Raw genomic sequence first — 21,989 nt, 5'->3', positions numbered from 1 at the left:
TCAGTTTCTTCATGTCATCAGCATAGTAGTTTGGGTATTTTTTCACAGAAGATTTTTAAATTATGTTTTTTTTACAGAAGGAATTATGGTGATATCGAGTTGCTCTTCCAGTTGCTTCGGGCTTTTACGGGTCGATTTCTCTGCAATATGACTTTCTTAAAGGAATACATGGAAGAAGAGATCCCCAAAAACTACAGTATTCCCCAAAAACGGGCTTTGTTCTTCCGTTTTGTGGACTTCAATGACCCAAACTTCGGAGATGAGCTCAAAGCCAAGGTAACTAAAGCAATTAAATCAAAGAAGCCTGGTATTTAGGTTTAATTTTCTTCTTGGGAACTAGGGCAACAAAACTCGCTTACTTAAATGTCAACGAGTTTGATAATTGGCGGAGACATTTAGGTGAAAATATCATACCTGAAGAAGAGCGATAATAAACAGAGACAGCAATTCATCTTGCTTTCAGTGCTGACTAGTTTACACTTTCTAAGAATCTTTGCCCTTGGAGGGGGGAAGAAAATCGGTGTGTATCTGTTTCTTAAGGTTTTATTTATAGCTTCCTTTTGTAATGCAGTGAGTGTGTCTAACATGCAGGTTTGCATGTGAAATTACTTGAATGTTGACTGCCATTAGAAGAATCCGATAGTTGAGCATGACTGGTTTTTTGTTTATATTCTGTAGGTGCTGCAACACATCCTGAATCCTGCTTTCTTGTACAGTTTTGAAAAGGGAGAAGGCGAACAGCTGTTGGGACCCCCAAACCCAGAAGGAGATAATCCAGAAAGCATCACTAGTGTTTTTATAACAAAGGTAACAATCAGTGTTTACATTAAAGTGTTTGAAAATTAAAACAAAAAGTTGTTCCTCTCATTTGGCTCTTCAATCCTGATTTGAATTGGTTGTGCTATTTCTAAATGCTGTGATTGGTTATATCAAATCACATCATAACTTGGAACTGTTGTGAGATCCATCACTTATCAGTAGGATTGGATGACAATTTTCAGTTTATGTCTCTGACTTGAACGTCTGTCTTTAGGATTACAGCCATATAAGGCCCATTTCTAGTCTTTTTCACAAGCAAAGCTTACCATGACTGAACATTGGTATCTTTGTAATTCACTTTGGTTTCATTGAACCAGTTAGCAGTTACAAAATAAATGTTATTGAAGATGAGGGTTGGGGTTGGTTTGGGGTTTTTTTTTTTTTTAAATAGGTTAGCACTTTAGAAGTGCCTAGATGTGCTCATTATCTAAAAGTTCTCACCTCAGGAAGTTGTTTTGTGGGTATTAAACTGAATAAAAAATCTGATTGTAGTTATTAGGCTTCTTAAAAAACACTCAAAAGGCAAAAAAATAGGACTTTGCTTTTCTAGATAATAAAGTTTTGCTTTGTTTTGTTTTTCTTGCCTTTCTCCTCTCTTCTTTGATCATCCCTGGGACTAGGTACTTGATCCGGAAAAACAGGCTGATATGCTGGATTCTCTCAGGATATATCTCTTGCAGTTTGCCACGCTTCTGGTTGAGCATGCTCCACATCACATTCATGACAATAACAAAAACCGGAACAGCAAACTACGACGACTAATGACATTTGCTTGGCCTTGCCTCTTGTCCAAGGCATGTGTGGACCCAGCATGCAAATACAGTGGACATTTGCTTTTGGCACACATCATCGCAAAATTTGCCATACATAAGAAGATAGTTCTCCAGGTATTGACTATGGGCTTCTATTCATACATTTAAGGGATGTTGATAAGTTCTGTAGTGTGCTTTCTTTTATTTTAAAATGCAGAGTAGAGGGTGCACCCTAGTTTTGGATACTTAGTATACAAGCAACAGTTAAATTCATATGCAACAAACAAATACAAAAGCAGCAAGCCAAATATTAATACAAATTTATTTGGGGATAGGAGAGTATAGAAAGAAGTTTGATGATAAGTGAAAACAGAGAGGATAAATGGGACAATGAAAAGTCCTTTTGGTTGAATTTACAAAATTGGTAATGTTTCTTCATTTAAGAGAGACAGGCATTTCAGTTGAGACAGAATGTGGGGACCAAAGGAAAACCTCAAATTGGACAGTGGAAAGGGAAGAAGAAAAAGTGAACGTAAGGAAGATGGAAGTATATGCTGTATACTTCTGATGATGAAGTATCATCATATATTTAACAAATTATGGGCCTTTAGGAAAATAATTGTGTTGTTTAGAAAATGTGTGTTGTAGTTTCTTTTTCTTTATAAATGCTTTATTTTTTTAAATATGTATAATATTAATGTTGATGAGAAACTTTGCTGTTTAGGTTTTTCACAGTCTTCTAAAAGCTCATGCGATGGAGGCCCGAGCTATTGTCAGGCAAGCAATGGCTATTCTGACTCCAGCTGTGCCTGCTCGAATGGAGGATGGACATCAGATGCTGACTCACTGGACACGAAAAATCATTGTGGAAGAGGGTCATACGGTTCCTCAACTAGTACATATTTTGCACTTGATAGTACAACACTTCAAGGTACTTGTAACAGTTATTCTCGTAGTCACTGTATCTCAGATATCAAGGATATAAACTGCAGTTTGATTCAAAAGTAATGTAATCTGATTTATATGGTCTAACTCTAAAAGGCATCAGCTGTTTGCAAAGATATTTATTTAAAACTGAAAACAGTAAAATTAAATAGCAAACCACTTATTAAGCTTTATCATGATTGAAGTTAGAACTCAAAATGTTAGGTGAAAGTCTGCAAGATTAATTCATTGCACATGCATTAGCAGTGCTCTTAAAGAATCTTCACAGCTCTGTTACAGTTGTTTAACAAAAGTGCAGAACCATATTCTTTTCCATCCTCCAGTAATCCTTGTTTGTTTGAATTTATATATTCTGGGGGGTTAACTAGGTAACTTTTATCTCCAGCTAATGTACATTGGGAAACATTAAGCAAATGGGGGAATGCTGCAGAATGTCAATGTAGGAGCATTTTTGAAAATGCATATTAAAATACAGTCCACAGTGACAGCTAGCTAATATGCATTTAAGTCAGTTTTCAGGAATTGATGCCTCAATGCTTTTTGAAAAAGTATCTGAGTGTGTTCAAATGTGAGTTGTAGCTCTCTAAAAGGATCGGCTAATAATTGGAATGATTGGTCCTTGCGAAAAATCCTGTATCTTCATTTGGTTACATGAAATCAGTAGTCACCACTGAAAATTGTTGCCAAAATTTTATTTTTCAAAGCACCAGTTACTTTTCTGCATTGCAAACTTTGAACATGGTACAGATTTAGCAAACTTTGGGATTAAAGACTATATTACCATTTTGCTTTATTTTGACTCTAGTTTTTGTGTAGAATTTTATTGGTTAATGGCTAACATGACTGTGAAACCGTCTTTTCAGGTTTATTATCCGGTGAGACATCACTTGGTTCAGCATATGGTTAGTGCCATGCAGAGACTGGGCTTCACTCCCAGCGTTACAATAGAGCAAAGAAAATTAGCTGTGGATCTTGCTGAAGTAGTTATTAAATGGGAATTGCAAAGAATTAAAGATCAGCAGGTAGGAAGTCTAAATAAACTGGTAAAGATTGAACTGTTATACTGTTAAATGCTTTTTTAACGTGCACATTGCTGATATTTCAGCCAGATTCAGATATGGATTCAAGTGCAAGTGGAGAAGGAGCAAGTTCTGCCTCATCTGCTGTTAAAAGGGGGTTGTCTGTTGATTCTGGCCAAGAAGTAAAACGATTCAGGACAGCTACAGGAGCAATAAGTGCTGTAAGAAAAATTCAGATTTTGTTCAGAGACTCTGAAATTATAATCTGCAATTTAGTTGTTTTTTCCACATATCTCGAAACTCCCTGAATTGAAGGTTATACTCTAAGAAAATATTCTAATTCTGTTCTGCTTGTTGTTATCCTTCTTCAGTGTTGCTTATGGTTTTTGTGTTTTGTATACATGCAGGTATTTGGACGTAGCCAGTCCTTGCCAGGAGCTGATGCGCTTCTTTCAAAGCCAATTGACAAGCAGCATACAGATACAGTCGTGAATTTCTTGATTAGAATTGCTTGCCAGGTAATATGGTTATTCTGATATGCAACTACCAATGCGGCATTAGTGGTCAAACCCATAAATCTCTCTTTTCATAAGAGTTCTTTTATGCCTGGATTATTGTAGTGTTTGTATACTTTCTTTTGGTGAAAGGTTAGAAACTAATGCGAAATTGTACAAAAAGTAAAATGTTTTTATTTTAAGGAGGAAAGAAATTGAATTTGATAACCAGTTTCTGCATGTTTGTCATTTCACAAATGATGGATATTATACATGAGAGGTATATTTTAGCTTCTTATTGTTGGCTTGGTACATTTATAGCTTGATGCAGGGAGCGTACACTTTGAAATTAAAACTTTAAATGTGAATGGTTGCAATCCAGATTTTGAAATTGGATGAGTCTCCATTTTACTGTGCTGTTGATCACTTCTGGCATTTTGTTTCTTCTTTACTTTCTCTTTTCAACCAAGTGCTATATCAGTTGTGACATGACTGAAATAAACATGACTAGTAGAATTTGGCTGGAGCAAGGCAAAGACTTCAGAAAGTTCCCATAACTGTTTTTTCTTAATTAATTTATGTATTTGCCTGATGCTGCAAAGTGCTTGTTCTATTGCCTGGATTTAATGGCAAAGATATTTTACCCAAAGGCTGAAGAATATTTAGAGAGTTCAGTAGGGAAAGACTGTGTCAATTACATATCTAAGGATAATGATTGTAATTGTATTTTCAAGATCAAATACATTGAATGACTTCTTTTCATGCAGGATGTAGAACTAAAGCTTTTCACCAAATTTTGTTAAGAATTAACTTTTCTAGAGTGGGGACAATTAGCTGGGTGTAGCTCAAAGCTGACAAATTTTATGGCTTCTGCTTCTGCAGCAGACTCAGCTGGTAAGTAACCTGGGATTTTATACACCACATTTATACACACAGAATAGACATGCTCTTGAAGTATAAAGATGAACTGAGTGAAGAGCTATGTATGTTTATGGATACCTTGCAAACAGAAAAGGTTAATCATCTTGAGCATGTTCAGAGTTATAACGTATGGGATTAAACTTTTTTTAATATACCTTTGATGGGTCATTTGGGGTAATTAGCTAGCAGTTCAGACACCAGTTCTGATGTTGACTATTAGTTGTCAGCTTTTTACACAGTTAAATACTCTGTGACTATACTGATAAAACTACTTAAGCTCATCCATTTCAGAAATAAGAAGTTATATGCTTGCTTGGAGTGCATAATAAATTAATGAGTTGGTTACAAAAGGGTGTCATTTTGTTAACTCTGACTAATTCCTAGGTAAATGACAACTCAAACACTGCTGGATCTCCTGGGGAGTTGCTGTCTCGCCGCTGTGTCAACCTTCTGAAAACAGCTTTACGACCAGACATGTGGCCAAAATCAGAACTGAAGTTGCAGTGGTTTGATAAGCTGTTAATGACTGTGGTAGGTGACATGCTAGTCCTGTAGGTCTTTAGGTTTCACCAGCACCTATTTGATTGAATACTAATGATATGTGGACACTGATTTTTACAGTCTTAATATTTTCTTCTTTGTAGTGAATACATACATTGTTAAATATGTGAATTGCATCAGTGGTTATAATTTGTATAGCTGCAGTACTTACAAATATTAAAATAGGAGCAGGGGGAGTAATTTCTTGTATTACTTTGATTTTGAAATAGGTTGTGGTTTGCTTGTTTGGATGGCCTACTGGTTGTGGGTGTGGTTTTTTTGTTTGTTTTGGTCTCTTTTTGTTAGTAGGAAGTTTTACAAATTGATTTTATTGGTTTCTAGTTTTCTGACTATGTTACGGTAATATGTAGTTCACTCAAAGTCTAGCTTCCTGTATCCGATGAGAAAACATATTTTTTTATCATCTGTATGCTATTTATATGCTTTTTGCCATATAGTAAGTTTTTCTATACCTATTGTATTTGTATCATACTATCTAATAGACTAAGAAGTCTTGCTGTGTTAAATTTTTCGGAGCTCTCTTGATGTCATTTTTCTGTTTCTTTGAATAAAGGAGTACTAGATCCTACTTTTGGAAACTTTAAAACGTCTCAGATTACATGAAAATTCGCTGCGGCCCATTTTTTCCAAATGTTGAGCTAAGTGTGCTATGCTTTTGTAATGCTGTTGTCTTTATGGAGATAGTCCTTGAAAGTATCTGCTTTCATTCTTCTCTCCCTCTGTTGGAAGAGTTTTTGATGTGGCTCCATTTGTTTTGGGTTTACAAGTGTTGATAGTGCTCCAGGGAGCTAAAGTTTGTTGCTTTACTTGTCTTTTTCCAAGTAGTGTGCAACCTGAGTGAAAATTGCTATTAAAATTCGTAATTTTTTTCCTGTTGATTGCATTTGATAGCCTACAACAGGAAGAACTGTAGTTAGTTCTGACCATTGTTGCACAAGGATTACCTCCTACTCATCTTCCTTACTTACACAATTGCAAGGCTACTTAAGTGCAAAGTAATGGAGGCTGTGCAGTAACAGCAGTATGACTTCAGGGGAATCATGGCTTTAAGTGATTCCTCTGCACTGAAGGCAGAGGGTTGTGAGTATCTATGTGCTGGCTGCTGAAGAAGAGCTGCATGTTATGCACAGACCATTGTTGCCCCCTCTTTCTGGAACAGAGGGGAAGATGGTGGAGGTAGAAAAATAACTTTAGAGAGTGCAATTCAGACAGTTCATATGCTTGCAGAGTGTGTGATCTTCTCCCTCTGCCTTTCAGACAAATCTTTGAGTTTATCGTCTTTCATGAATTTGGGGAAGGTGGGCAAAGTGCACTGCATCTAAGAGCGAGCCAAAAATCAAAACCTAGCCTACTCCACTTCTCCTTCCCCCACCTCAAAACAAATGCACCATACCACCCCTCAGACCTGAGGAAGGTGGACATGGTTCATGTTTACTTAATACAAGGATAGAAGCCCTCTGGAACAGGAATTTTATATCTTAATTTTGTGCTATGTGGCATCAGTTATTCAGGAGGTTCAGAAAAAAGAATAAAGCTTCTGCAGCAGACTAATTTACTATCTTAATGATCATTTTGTAGGTTTACAAAGTTATGTCTAGGAATATTTTTTTTTTCTTTAGTTCCAAATATCCCCTTTTCTAACCTTTTAAGCTATAACTTGTCATAGAATATGCTGGTTTAGCTCTTCACTGAAGGCCTGTCTCTGAACGATGTTGACAAAAAGATAAAACATTATCCTCTGTCGAAAGCATTTCTAACCAGCAAGGTTGCAGGCAACTTTCAAAACTGAGGACCAGAAAACACATCAGAAGGAACATACTGCAAATGCTTAAGTAACATTTTTATGGTTAAAGATTTTATAGCGCCTTGTATTTTACAGTTCTGTATTGCATGACTTACCTAAAAGATTGACGTGAAACGTCGCTAGTGTAGAAACCTCAACTTTATTACAGATTTTCAACAGATTTGATCTGGACTTACTATTCTGTGTAATACTTGTGTGATTTTCCCCCACTCACTGCATTTTTGTGTGTGCTCTTTTTAGGAACAACCCAATCAGGCCAACTTTGCCAACATTTGCACTGGCTTAGAGGTCTTAAGTTTCCTGCTAACTGTACTGCAGCCCCCTGCTATTCTTAGCAGCTTCAAACCCCTGCAACGAGGTGTAGCAGCTTGTATGACTTGTGGAAACACCAAGGTTTTGAGAGCAGTCCACAGTTTGCTTTCTCGCTTGATGGGTATTTTCCCTACAGAACCAAGTATGTGGTATTTTCTTCCTGCTTTTATCCTTTATTGCTGCATAACTTAAGTGATTAAGGGCAGGGTGAAGACACTCTGGAATGTGCTAATATTCTGTTTTACGATTCCTGCATTTAATGGTCCATTTTAGCTTGCACTTTCAACCTCTGTTTAAAAAAAGAAAAGCTGAAATAAGTAATCATGTGGAATACATCATTATCCATTGACATAAAAACTTAATAACCTGTGTCTGTCATAACTTTGGTTCAAGAAATGCATGCTATAAATTTAATGTATTTTTGCAATTATAATTTTTCAGCTTCAGAAGTGCAATTTTTTAGTTGTTAAGCTTTGCTGTTTTTCTAAAACAAGGAAGGGAGATGGAGTGTAAAAAAGAAAGACAATAGGTAATATGCCATGTCTTAATATAAACTAATTTAGATAGTCTTTTCTTGGAAAAAAAAAAAAGGAAAATCAATAATCTTAAGACTTCTCATCAAAATGAGTTATTTAGAAGTAGTGGTGCATTATTATAGAAGACACATTGGTTGTATAATAAAGAGGAATCTGCTTTTGTTACCTTGGTTTATTAGCAAGATAAAGTTCCAATGATGGTATAGATGACTGTATGTTCACAGTGTAACTGTTCCTTGCCTGTTCTGTGGCTAATGTTACCAAAAGTAAACACAACTCTAAACTCTGCAGGTACATCAAGTGTAGCTTCAAAGTATGAAGAGCTGGAGTGCCTTTATGCTGCAGTTGGAAAGGTTATTTATGAAGGACTTACTAATTATGAAAAGGCCACTAATGCTAACCCTTCTCAGCTCTTTGGTAAGTTTCTCACATCTCTAGTAGACGTATGTAGAGTGCCCGCTAATGAGTATGATCTTTGTCACAAGCTTTTATTTTCCGTAAAGAGATTGAAATCTGATATCATGCAGAGGAAGCTGTGGGAAGCATTTGGAGCTAACTTGAGAGACGAGCTTGGGATGTCTGTCATCTGTGAAGGAAGGGACTGGGGCGTTCGTTGCATTCTGTCATCTCCTGGTTGCTGACTTGGGAGCAATTATTGAAAATGGGGAGCTGCAGCTGTGCTAGATGGAAGCCCTCTGTATTCAAAGCGCATAGGAAAAAGATGCAGCATTCAGATTAACCAAAATATAAAGTAAAAGTTACTGGGAACTTGTTACGTGGAAAAACCGAAATCCTGTGGATACTACTCTGAGATACAATAGAATATTTCAAGGAATCTGTGTAAACATTCTTACATGTTACTGCCTTATACTTTCTTTTCCAGTTGTTTTTAAAGCCTCATTTATCAGCTGATTTAAACAGTATAGGAAGATTTATGTATTTATAGGTCTTGAATTCTCAGTAAGAAAGAAATTACAAAAATACTATTTTTTTCCTTGAGTGAGCAAATCTGAATTTTTAGCATATACCATCCTGAAGAGCTGAAATGTTCTTTTCTTGTTCTTTGTACTTAACTGGTAGAGAGCTCAGCCACATATTACAATTACAAAGATATATTGGAATAATACAGTTTGGCCCACAACTGGTTGTGTTTGTAATACAGACCTGAAATTGCACAATCTTGGAAAACTTGCTGATTTAAATGGCAAATGTCCTTCACTATTCCACTCTGTGATCTGTGTAGATAGTTGTAATTTTGCTTTGGGAATTGCCTATTTGTCAGATGTCAGGATGTGCTTTACAACAAACTAACCAAGAAAGATGTTTCTTACACTGTGCCCAGAGCTCACTTAAAAGCAGCACTACAATCTGTCAGGTGGTGCATATCTTATTAATTCTGTGTTTAAGAGGCTGAACTTTGCCAGATTTTGTGCACATCTGAGCAGGAAAAGAAATAAAAACTTTTGAAGGAGCCGTTCAGTGAACAAACCATGCTTCTATAAATATCGTTGTAGGCTTTTGTGGAATTACGAAGTTGCGGTAGAAAGGGATAGCTATAGGTTTTTTAGAGGGTATAGCTGGACAGGATGTGTGTACTTTTTTTTGAAGAGTGAAGTATTTAAAGCATAGGTATTGCTAAAACTGATTGGTTTGCATGTATATGAGTAAGCTTGTATTAGGATAGGCATCGTTAACAACTGTGTAATTTGAAGGGACTGTGATCTTGTAGGCATTGTGCATTCATAAGCTGTGCCGAAATTGCCTATTTTAACAGTGTTAACTTTTTCAATCAACAGTAACTCATTTATGAATCTTTATGAAATTTCTATTTTAGAAAACAAGACTGTGTAATTTTTTTATTTTTAATTACTAACCCAGGCCTATTCATGTAAAAGTTTTGCTACTTTTTGCTACTCGAACAAATGTGCAACATTAGTAGTAGTTTCATTTTGCCTGGTTAACTTTTTTTTTTTTTTTTTTTTTTTGAGGTCTTGGAAAAGTGTCTGCTCTCAATCCCTCTCTGTCCTCTCTTTCTCTCCCTTGCCCGCCATAACACACTTATATACAGAACTTTGAAATATTTTGATTAATGCAAAAATAACTTTCTAGTCTTAGACTGAAGACTAAAGATGAGACTGCATTTTTTCTTCAAATCTGTCCAGATTTCTAGTGTTTGTAACTTGGGTAGTCCCGTGCTTCTTTCACAGCAGGACAAAATACAGCTAGAATGTTTTCCTGTGTTCTTTGTTCTTTTATAGAATGAGAACATCCACATTAAAAACATGTATCTTACTCAGGTCATGCCCAATAAAAGTTTTACTTCCTTAAGTATTGTTTTTATCTGTAGGTACTTTAATGATTCTGAAGTCTGCATGCAGTAACAATCCCAGCTATATTGACAGATTGATTTCAGTTTTTATGCGATCTCTGCAGAAGATGGTCAGGGAACACTTAAACCCACAGGCTACAGCAGGAACAGCAGAAGCAAATACAGGTATTACGTAATATAGTCTAAGGATGTTAATAATTAGAAGTGTTCTAAAGTATTAAAATCTCTTCATCCTAAAGGGATTCAAATGATTTTCTACTTTTGTGCGTGTTATTACATGTTGCAAAAATACTTCAGCAATATTGAGAAATATTACTGAAGCATTCAAGCATAAAAATGCACTTTGAGTTCCTGTTACCTGCTTAATATATGAATTTCAATATTAACCCAAACATTTCAGTGAATGGTTAGTGAATATTTGTTGACCTACAGCATATATAGAAATACTGAAATTCTTCAACCGTTTATAGTGATGAGGGGAGAGGGGCTGAATTTTTTTGATTGTTCTGTGCTTTCACTTTTTTTTTTAACTCCTTACTATTTGATAATATTGGAACAACTGTTTGTGAAATTAACTTGTTGGAGCTGATGCTTTTGTTTTATCTTAAAATAGCATCTATTTTGGTCTGTACAGTTCTGTGTATCATCAAATGAATCAGGTCATGAGTCATTGGAAAAAATCAGATGTTCTTGTATAAGACAATTCAGTGCTAGTAAAGAGCACTGTAATTTATTAATGAATAAGCTACTGAAGAAAATACTTTGAAAGAATTGCTGCTGTTAGATTCCCAGCCCATATTTTAATTAGGTAAATGAGAACTGTGTGAATTTTATTAACACTGAGAAACAATTGGAAAATCATTAAACTTGACAGATAAGCAAGTCAGAAAATTAACAGAACAGGTGTGCTGCATCATACAGTATTTGTTTCACAAGTTTAATTGCAGTTTTTCAGTACTGGGATTCTGTAATACCTTTTACCAAAGATTTACTGAAATGAAATGACACAGGCTTGCCTTTAGGATTTTGAGTGGATTTGGTTTTTTTTGGAAGGAGTCTGTCTCAGTTGTTTAGGATGGAAAGTAGTAGTTCTGAAAACATTATTTCTAGGGATATATTTCCAGGTAACAGATACTGTTGTTGCTGTTTTTAAAATTACAATAGCTTATCTTGCAAATTTCTTTACTAGCTATTTATAGGTGTATACACAATTCTAATCCTTTTTTTGCATCCATAGCAGGTACAAGTGAACTGGTAATGCTAAGCCTGGATCTTGTGAAAACTCGCCTCGCTGTGATGAGCATGGAAATGAGGAAAAATTTTATACAAGCTATTCTAACATCTCTCATTGAAAAATCTACTGATGCCAAAATTCTTCGTGCAGTGGTAAAAATAGTGGAAGAGTGGGTGAAAAACAATTCCCCAATGGCAGCTAATCAGGTAAATTGAGAGGATAAAATCATTATTGCTCTCAAATACTAAATAACTATAAGCCACTGTTATAATTCATCAGTTTTTGACAGTGAGGTTTGTAAGGATCTGTTATATATATATGTTTAGATGCCCTTGATGAGGTTTGGAATATTTTGCATCCCCTGTGAAAGTAGCTGGAGTTAAAGATGTTTAGCATTTTATAGGTTTGTATTAGGGGTTTGAACTCAAATGCTGTTTTGCTGAGGACTTGTCTTAAAGTAAAAGTTTTAAAATATGTTTCACATTAACTTGGATAGAGAGATTCTTCAGGAGGAGGATGACTAATGCTGGTTTAAATTGTGTTATTCCTGTAACATTTTGTGGCCTCCTCAATTTGCCATATTTTCTGTTAGAGTTGAGTACTTGACAATCTAGCGCTGTATAAAAGGACCTGCATTTTTAAAAATATATGTTAGATTTTTGTAATCATTGAACAACTTAAACCTGGTTTTAGTCATGATTTTAAAATTCTCTAGCGTATAGTAGAAGGATAAATGCTTGAGTTATTTTTCTTTTTAAGAACTATGACCTTCTACCAAGCTATTTTTCAGTACTTCAGAAGTGAAAGTGATATAAAGGATGGCTGAGGTGTACTTTGAATGTGCCAGTTCACTGCATGTTTTAAGATGAATTGACAAAATTAATCATCTTTTAACACAGACACCTACTCTCCGGGAGAAGTCCATTTTACTAGTGAAAATGATGACTTACATTGAAAAGCGTTTTCCAGAAGACCTTGAATTAAATGCGCAGTTCTTAGACCTTGTTAACTATGTCTATAGGTAATTATAGCAATTAATCATTTATTGCAGCTTATTGGTTCATAATTTGTACCATATATGACCTTTATAACATGCCATCAATCTTTTTACGAGAGAATTAAGTGATATCCCCCCCATTGAAATGCGAAAACAGTTCATTTCATCAAGACCACAGTATGTATTTATGGAAGACAATTTGAAAATAGAAGTTCCTTAGAAAGGATTTTCTTTTTGGCTCTGCTAAAATATCTCCACTGCCTCAACCTCTTCCTTTCCCAAGATACCAGGGCATCCTCGTAGCTGGTTGTATTCTAAACGCTGTGGTGACAGCTGAAATCTGTCTGTCTTTTCACATCCGTAGGATACAAAGATTTTTTTTTTTTCCCCTTGGAAATTTATTGTAAATTATACTTTCAGGAGAGTTACTTTGCAAGCTAAACTGGCAGGTTTTGTAACATGATGAAATAATTGAAATAGTTACCTCATCAAAAAATGCCAAGTATTTAATTTTGTGCTGATGATTCATGTTACTTTGAATTACTGTTTACTGCTGTTCTGTTTTCTGGTTAACTGTGCAACATCCTGGTGTGGAAATGGTGGTCAGAAGTTTTTATGAATGAATATCATTTGGCATTTCAAACAAGATACAGATGTGGCTGAAATTGTTTCACAGTTATGATAAGATTTTATCGTGGAAGAGTTTTTACGATAGTTCTGGGGCAGTTTTCTAACAAGCAGCAATATTTTCTTTGCGGTTTCTCTCAAAATGCAGCACCTGGGTGCGTGCCATGGCATGTGGGCTTCTACAGAATGTCATCTCTTTTCATTTTTGGTATTTTGTATACAAAACCTAGAAGGCTTCTCTTTCTAATATCTCTTGTCATTTCATCTTTATCCATTTTAGGGATGAGAATCTTTCTGGTAGTGAACTTACTGCTAAACTTGAGCCAGCGTTTCTCTCAGGTTTGCGTTGTGCCCAGCCACTCATACGAGCCAAATTTTTTGAGGTCTTTGACAATTCTATGAAACGTCGTGTTTATGAGCGTCTACTTTATGTGACCTGTTCTCAAAACTGGGAAGCAATGGGAAATCACTTTTGGATAAAACAGTGCATTGAGGTAGGGAAATTATTTGTATCAGAAATACAGTTATAATGTGAGAAATACGTTTTATTCCCCATTTTTCTTGGCTGTGTGTAAAAGCATTACGCAATGTGTGTCTTGTAGCATGTATTATCTGTATCACAGCTAAAAATACCAAGTCTGCTGCCTCAGATACTTCCAGTGGTGCTTGAAAATAAATACAGTGTCTAAACCATGAGATGCTGATGCTTGGAAATTGGCTTTAATACCAACCTTTAAAATCTATTTTCTCTGCAAAAAGCTTAATGATGAGGTTAATGCTTCTTAAGAAAATCCATCTCTTATAAATGATGGTAATTATAAAAAAATACAAGTAGTGTTATAGTAGATGATTTCAAGAAAACCGTTAAGACTAGAGTGTCTGCTCTGCTGGTATGACAACAGTTGAGTGGGATTGCATTGAAATGAAATTGCATTTTTGGTTGGTTGATTTAAAACAAGATGGGAGCAAACATCTCTTCTTTTTTTTTTTTTTTTTTTTTTTAGAATTTGCATATTGAAACATGAGTTTAAAGTGGATAACCTGAGGATAACTTTGTACTCTTAAAAAGTATTAGAACTCCTTCCAGAAAGATAAAAAGCAGCACTGTGGTTTGGTTGTCTGTATATGTTAGCTGATTGAGGGCACTAAACATACGTGCTTAAAAAGTACCAAATACAGAATTTAGGCATAGAAGATCCATATTTCTTCAGCATTTTCAGGAGAGGCTTGAATAGCAATCTCGAAAGTATAATTGTGAACTTCAAAATGGTGACATAATGTGGTCAGATTAAGATGAAAATGTATTAGTGTATTTACTGAATAAAGGTGATAAATAGGCCTTAAACATATTATTGCGACTTTTATCTTGTTGGTAAATATTAAACCATAGTGATGTTTTCCTTGAAATGCTACAGTAAATGTATATTTAAAAAATCTTTTTGCTTTTTAATGTCTTAGCTCCTATTGGCAGTGTGTGAGAGAAATACTACAATTGGGACAAGCTGTCAGGGTGCTATGCTGCCCTCTATCACCAATGTTATCAACCTTGCTGACAGTCACGATAGAGCGGCATTTGCTATGGTAACCCACGTTAAACAAGAGCCTCGTGAAAGGGAAAACAGTGAATCCAAAGAAGAGGTAACTTACAGAAAATACTGTAGAAAAGGAAATCTTTTTGATGGAATATAGCTGTTCCTAGTTTCTCATCAAATAAGTTTGGAGAATATGTCTTGAAGATGATACGCACAGATTCTGCGGTATATCTTGTGTTTAATACATTGTAGTTTAACCATGCATGGGTTTCTGAGAATTTGCATTGCTTCATTTAGCCTTTTCTTTACTATAGCACAATAGCAATTCTATATCTGAACCTGAAAAATTAGCAGAAGCAAGTAGTGAGACCTGAAATAAGTTGATTGGAAGGTTATTTTGTATTTGTTTGGGAAAAAAGAAAAAGTACTTAGAAAATATGTGCATGCTTTGAGTTGTTTACTTCTGTATAGGATGTTGAAATAGACATTGAGTTGGCTCCGGGAGATCAGACCAGTACACCTAAAACTAAGGAACTTTCTGAGAAGGACATTGGCAATCAGCTGCACATGTTGACCAACCGGCATGATAAATTTCTTGACTCTCTTCGAGAAGTGAAGGTTGGTACAGTTCAGTGGTTTCCTGACAAATCATTTTAAAACTGAAGTCTTCAAACTGACCTCACATACTGGGGTTTTTTTGGTTTGGTTTTTTTTTTTTTAATTTCACACTTCTGATTTTTTTTAGCTGATTTTTTTTTTCTGTAGACATCTCTTATCTGACGTAATTTCTTATTTGCATAGGGTAAAAAATTCTTAAGCCTTCACTTAATCGCTAGTTGTTACTGTACCCCTTTCCTACAAAGTTAAATTTCATCCTCCTCCACCTGTAAGTGTATTTTAACTGTTCAGTTAAGAAAATAGTGATGGCAAAGACAGCGTATAGGATCAAAAAAGTGTATTGGCATCTTATGTTCAAATAATTTCTAAGAAGTTAATTTTAGCTGAAAGCAAGATTGAAATAATTCTCACAGTAGTAATGGCTCTATCCAATTAACTTGTTCATTCCTATTACTGAAATCATCAACTTCTTTCCTTTTTTTTTTTTTTAAAATGTTTACAGTAATGAATCACAAACTCAATCAACCTGAAAATAGGATTAAATTCTTGTTACAGTAGTCTGTATTGCTAAAGGAAACATATTTTTGATACAGTTGTTTAAGCAGTAATGCAAGTGCCTTTCCAACCAGCATATAACTGTGAACTGTTTTTCCATAGTATTAATTGTATTTTTCCCATTTATATACATCTCTTTTTGTTTCTAGACTGGAGCATTGCTGAGTGCCTTTGTTCAATTATGTCATATTTCTACACCATTAGGAGAGAAGACTTGGATACAGCTTTTTTCACGACTTTGGAAAATCTTGTCTGACAGACAACAACATGTGAGATTGCCTCTCTCCTCACTTACAAACTCCTCTTTTTAAATGTGTTTCATGTAAATGGTGTTTCAGGAAAATGTATTTTTGTGATAAATGACTTGTTAACTTGCTTTGAGGAGTTTATCATTCTTTGTGACTAGTGTGTACCTCTATCAGTACAGTTTTTGAAATAAGTACGGCCCTTCAGCTTACAAAGAGAAGTACACTTATCAAGTGATTGTTCCCTGTATTAACAAGATTTTTAATCTAAACTTTCTAATTGAAGAATCTGAACGAGCAGATAACTATCCTGTATGTTTTTTTCTTCTAGGCTCTAGCAGGTGAAATAAGCCCTTTCTTGTGCAGCGGTAGCCATCAAGTACAGCGAGATTGCCAGCCGAGTGCACTGAATTGCTTTGTGGAAGCAATGTCACAGTGTGTTCCTCCCATTCCCATCAGACCTTGTGTCCTGAAATACTTGGGTAAAACTCACAATCTCTGGTTTCGTTCTACACTGATGCTGGAACATCAAGCATTTGAAAAAGGACTGAGTCTACAAATTAAGCCTAAACAGACAACAGAATTTTATGAGCAGGAAAGCATAACTCCTCCTCAACAGGTAGTGTTATGTTAATTGAAATACCTTACGAAATGTGAAGAGAAAAAGAGTACAATAGTATCATAGAATCTTTTAGGTTAGAAAAGACCTTTAAGATCATCAAGTCCAACCATTAACCTAACACTGCCAAGTCCACCACTAAACCATGTCCCTAAGTGCCACATCTATGAGTCTTTTCAAATACCTCCAGGGATGGGGACTCCACGACTTCCCTGGGCAGCCTGTTCCAATGCTTGATAACCCTCCCAGTGAAGAATTTTTCCTAATACCCAATCTAAACCTCCCCTGGTGCAACTTGAGCCCATTTCCTCTCGTCCTATCACTAACTACTTGGGAGAAGAGCCCAACACCCACCTCACTACAACCTCCTTCCAGGTAGTTGTAGAGAGCGATAAGGTCTCCCCTCAGCCTCCTCTTCTCCAGACTAAACAACCCCAGTTCCCTCAGCTGCTCCTTATAAGACCTGTGCTCCAGACCCTCCACCAGCTTTGCTGCTCTTCTTTGGACACACTCCAGCACCTCAGTGTCTTTCTTGTGTTGAGGGGCCCAAAACCGAATACAGTATTCGAGGTGCGGCATCACCAGTGCCAAGTACAAAGGGGCAATCACTTCTAAATCTTTGTATTTAGAAACTTGTTAAAGTAGTGTCTTTTTTTTTTTTTTTTAAATTCAGTGAAGAAAGCCCTGTCCTTGTGTGTTTGTGAATACAGATACTTGCAACATTGACTACTTTGTGTCTTGCCTACTTCTCATGCTTTTCTTTCGTGTCACTGATATTTTCATATCTTTCTCGTTCTCCCTCTTTTCCATCTAGTTTTGACACTAATTATCTGCAGCACTGTAGAACTAGATGAAACCAGTTCTGCTCCTAATTTTAAATCTTGAGTAGAAGTCTATATTGTCTCTGTCTCCCTCAGAAAAGGAGTATGCTTTCCCTAATCAAGTCTGTTGGTATATGACCTTTAAGAATTATTAGCTAAACAAAATTGAGTTCCCTGTAAACAGGTGCTGTTGTGTTTAGTAGTTTGTCAGGTGGTTATGATCTACACTGGCATGTTTGTGATCAGGTGAGGAAGCTAAATATGACAGATTATTTTTACATTAAAGACCGAGTTGTTTGCTTGTTAAACAATTTTGTTTTCTGTGATTTCATCTGATATATTAGGGAAGATAAGCAAGAATCAATGTACAACCATAGGTTTGTTTTTTTTTTTTTCGTCATGTAATGCAGTGGTGTTCTTGTCAGTACTTGGTTTTTACTAACTGCTTGCCTTCCAGACTTTTTAAACAAATTTATATAAACAATTCTCTATTTCCATGGCTTTCTCAATTTGCCTCAGTGTAGAACATGTGGTTTTGCTATCTACTGTGCTTTATAATGACAGCTTGACTGTGGAGAAATATGCGTGCTTAACATTCTAGGAAATACTGGATTCCCTTGCTGAGCTCTACTCTTTGTTACAAGAAGAGGATATGTGGGCTGGACTATGGCAGAAACGCTGTAAATTCCCGGAGACAGCAACAGCTATTGCCTATGAACAGCATGGCTTTTTTGAACAGGTACACTCTTGATATTAGAAACTATTTCAATAGTTCTACTGTCAGGATGTCAGCAAATATTCTGAATATTAATAAACAACTTCAGTCTTCTAAAATAGAAGATGCCACAGCTTCTCTACTGACTAAATTAGTAGTCTAAGACCATGTAATACTTAGATAAGGTGAGATTTTTGAGACATCCGTTAGTTTTTTAATGACATCTGTAAAGCTGCCAAATAATGACTATATTCAGGAATGAGTTAATACGCATTCACTTTTTTTTTTGCTTAGAATTTATAAAAGTTTTCTTATCAATTTTTTTAAAAAGAAAAGAATGTTGAGCTAATGTGTATATAGCAGATGGAAAAATAAAATGGTTTGAATTTTATTTAGGCACAAGAAACTTATGAAAAAGCAATGGAAAAGGCTAAAAAAGAGCACGAACGGAACAATGCTTCCCCTTCGATCTTTCCTGAGTATCAGCTCTGGGAAGACCATTGGATTCGGTAAGACTTTAAAGCTGATGTGAAAAAAGTGTTTTTATCCTGCGGTAGAAGTGAAATACCCTGCTGGTTTAAAGCATTAGTTACGAGAATAAACTTAGCTCAGGACTTAACTCAGATACCAGGGAAACTTAAGGGAGTAAAAAACGCTATTTTTTTACTCCCATAACAAACCCTCAGAAGTGATATGCCTGAAGTGTTGTAAAAATGTAATTTGCTATTGGTGGAAACAGACTGGAGCTAAAATTTGTTTTTCCTGTTTAAAATGGTTGTTCAGGGAGACACAAAATGCAACTCTTCCCTGTTCACAGATTTCTGTATTATAACTGGTGATAAATAAATAAATAAATAATCTTCCCATCTGGATGAAACTTTTGCAGTTCTTACAAAGCTGTTCATAGACAAACAAATATGCAGATAATATTCTGATACACAGCATTTATAGTCACTTTTATTGAAATTTTATTTTTTTGGTAACCATGTTGACAGTGGTTTTGATTTTCTTAGTTGCTCAAAAGAATTGAACCAGTGGGAACCTTTGACAGAATATGGCCAGTCAAAAGGTCATATAAATCCTTACCTAGTACTGGAATGTGCATGGAGAGTGTCAAACTGGACAGCTATGAAGGAGGCTCTGGTACAGGTGAGTGAGGGCTTTTTATGCTAATATTTAGTTTCTTTGTTCAGTTTACTGATTACATTTCTAACAACTTAGCATTGCAGTTCATTTCACAGACACAGTGAATTTCTCTTTGGAAGTTTTCTTTGATGTCCCAGCACACAGCTGGGTATTTTGGCAATTGAAGAATGTTATTTCAACAGACAAATTTGGTTCTCTTTTTTCTGTCTGTTTATAAAGCTGTACTATGTAAGAAATTTATCCAGGGCAGGTGAAAGATGGTGCGTGGTAATGAGTAATTAAAAAGCAAAAGATGCTTGTCGTGGAAGTGTGTGCTAGCAGGGGTAGGTAGAGAAACTTAAAATGGGACCCTTGCAAGTATATGGTATTATTTAAAATAACGCAATGTTGGGGAGGGACATTTTTTGTATTTCACACCTTTATAGGAACAAAGGATCCTTTTGTGAAAGGGAATAAAGTATGAAAATACATCTATTATCATCTCCCTATCCGGGTAATGTAACTATGCTTCCAGGTGTAAAAGGGCAAAAGGCTATTGCCTCTGTAGGTTTTTGTTTATTTTGGCACCTGAAAGGAAAAGCCAAAGCGTTTTCAACTTCTACTGTTCAAACTGAAAACTGCTAAACACAATTTATTGTGTTCATCTCCACAGTACATGAAGGGGGATTAAGACATGTATCAAAATGTGAGGGTCAGGGACTTGTCAGCTAAATTTGGTTTACGCTAAATACCTTAGTGTATCTGAGGAATATTTCTAAGGCTGTGGTTCAGGACCCTTGTTAAAAAATTCCTGAAAAAACAACACACGACATCTCAGTTTCAGTGTTGATTGGTTGGTGAGGCTGGTGTACACTGCACATTATACCAGTAGTTATTGTTTTAATGAGGACAGTGACAAATTTGAAGTTGTTCATGTGTGGTGGGAAATATATTAGGGATTAGTTACTTGGCACATGCTGATTTTCTTGTTTCTTGGATTTTATAGCCATGCTTACGAGAAGCATAATAGAAGGTTTGTTGTTCTTTCAGTGGCAATGTTTTTCTGTACTGTCTGTCTGGGGATTGCTTCCTGTATCTGTCTTCTTTTGCTTTCTTTTTAAGTACTCAAATTTTTTATTACTGCAAATTAACTGCTAGATTTCTAACTTTATTCTCACTTTGAGTCTACTTTAGTTCCATTTAAAATAAGGCTCATTTTGCAATCTATCCATTACATACAATTTTAAAATGTCTTGGGAGCACCAGGAGTTGGAGCCAGTGTGGTCAAGACTGGAAAGTGGAGATCTAATGAGAGATGAGGGACAAGACAAACCCGGTAATGAACTTCAGGCAGTGAGCCTGAGATTGGGAAGCAATGAGAAGAATATGAAGTGAGGATGAAGGAGATTGGAGGAGTACAAATTTGACTAGGAGTGGCAGGGTTAACTGGGTAAATAGACTGAAGCAGGAAGTTTGAAGAAAGTGATTTCCTTTGAGAAAGTATAAAGGACTTGGTGAAACTAATGGAGAGGAGAGAGGCATTGAATTAAATGTTGCAGGGTGCATCAATGAGACTGGCTGTGCAGGAGACAGGGTTTGAATTGATTGACAGGGAGAGAGATGGGGACTGGACTTGAGCAAGATCACGGGGATTACAGAAAGGGATAGGTTACTTCTGGGGGAAAAAATACTTTGATTCTGTACAAGTAGGTGTCACGAATGCAGGTTTGTGAATCCTGCTGATTATGTTAATTTATCGTGAATGAGTGACTTTACACAGTTTGATTTAGTAGCAGTTTAGAAGTTACTTGTGGCAAATCGCAGAATTTGATTGTGATATTTTAATAGCACTCAGTCATCAGTGATTAACAAAGTGATTAGACAAAACTGATCAAAACAGTGACTTAGTTACAGATTCGAAGATGGCAAGGTTCACTATTACTACATGGAAGTGCATAAAGGAAAATTAAGTTACACTGAGTTGGAATGATTCACAGAGAGCTTGTGTATGCAGGGGATAAGGAGGACCCTCCCGTTGAGTCATGAAGTTCAGAATAGACCCCCTTGCTTTCTAAACTTCTCAGAGAGGAGTCTAGGTGCAGCTAGGTCTAATCTCAGTCTCAGACTTGGTTAACGGTTTATAGGAATAAAGATAATGCAGCAGTATAAGACTCACTTTGAAATTAAATCATACATCTACAGACTACTTAAACTGATTCACACATGCATACACACAAACATGAATGCATATATATATATATAAAAATAATTTAAAAAATGGTATATGTGTTAAAAATTCCCCTCGAGTTCAGTGAAATATTCACGTCGAGCGTCATGGCATTTCTCAACGGGCGAGGGTTGAGCCTCAAGAAGTGAAGGGTTTCAGCCCAGGCTCCATTGTCAGTCTTG

At 36.0% G+C, this 21,989-nt stretch overlaps 1 protein-coding gene across 3 annotated transcripts in view; it reads left to right on the top strand.

Annotated features, from left to right (window-relative positions):
* The window catches only part of TRRAP (transformation/transcription domain associated protein), a 104,344-nt gene that overhangs the window by 44,399 nt on the left and 37,956 nt on the right, over positions 1-21,989 (top strand). For all 3 annotated transcript variants that reach the window (XM_075718322.1, XM_075718321.1, XM_075718320.1), the window contains 21 exons: positions 78-276; positions 679-807; positions 1,440-1,706; positions 2,296-2,502; positions 3,380-3,538; positions 3,622-3,756; positions 3,943-4,053; positions 5,335-5,481; positions 7,556-7,769; positions 8,455-8,580; positions 10,511-10,657; positions 11,733-11,932; positions 12,626-12,747; positions 13,631-13,844; positions 14,809-14,988; positions 15,354-15,500; positions 16,205-16,324; positions 16,632-16,919; positions 18,342-18,479; positions 18,852-18,964; positions 19,469-19,604. In XM_075718322.1, coding sequence (XP_075574437.1) covers positions 78-276; positions 679-807; positions 1,440-1,706; positions 2,296-2,502; positions 3,380-3,538; positions 3,622-3,756; positions 3,943-4,053; positions 5,335-5,481; positions 7,556-7,769; positions 8,455-8,580; positions 10,511-10,657; positions 11,733-11,932; positions 12,626-12,747; positions 13,631-13,844; positions 14,809-14,988; positions 15,354-15,500; positions 16,205-16,324; positions 16,632-16,919; positions 18,342-18,479; positions 18,852-18,964; positions 19,469-19,604 — 3,499 coding nt within the window. The remainder of the gene's footprint in view (positions 1-77; positions 277-678; positions 808-1,439; positions 1,707-2,295; positions 2,503-3,379; positions 3,539-3,621; positions 3,757-3,942; positions 4,054-5,334; positions 5,482-7,555; positions 7,770-8,454; positions 8,581-10,510; positions 10,658-11,732; positions 11,933-12,625; positions 12,748-13,630; positions 13,845-14,808; positions 14,989-15,353; positions 15,501-16,204; positions 16,325-16,631; positions 16,920-18,341; positions 18,480-18,851; positions 18,965-19,468; positions 19,605-21,989) is intronic.

This window comes from Pelecanus crispus, chromosome 11 (assembly GCF_030463565.1).
Source record: "Pelecanus crispus isolate bPelCri1 chromosome 11, bPelCri1.pri, whole genome shotgun sequence".
In the NCBI taxonomy this organism is placed as follows: domain Eukaryota; kingdom Metazoa; phylum Chordata; class Aves; order Pelecaniformes; family Pelecanidae; genus Pelecanus; species Pelecanus crispus.
This window is presented reverse-complemented; position numbering and strand designations above follow the sequence as displayed.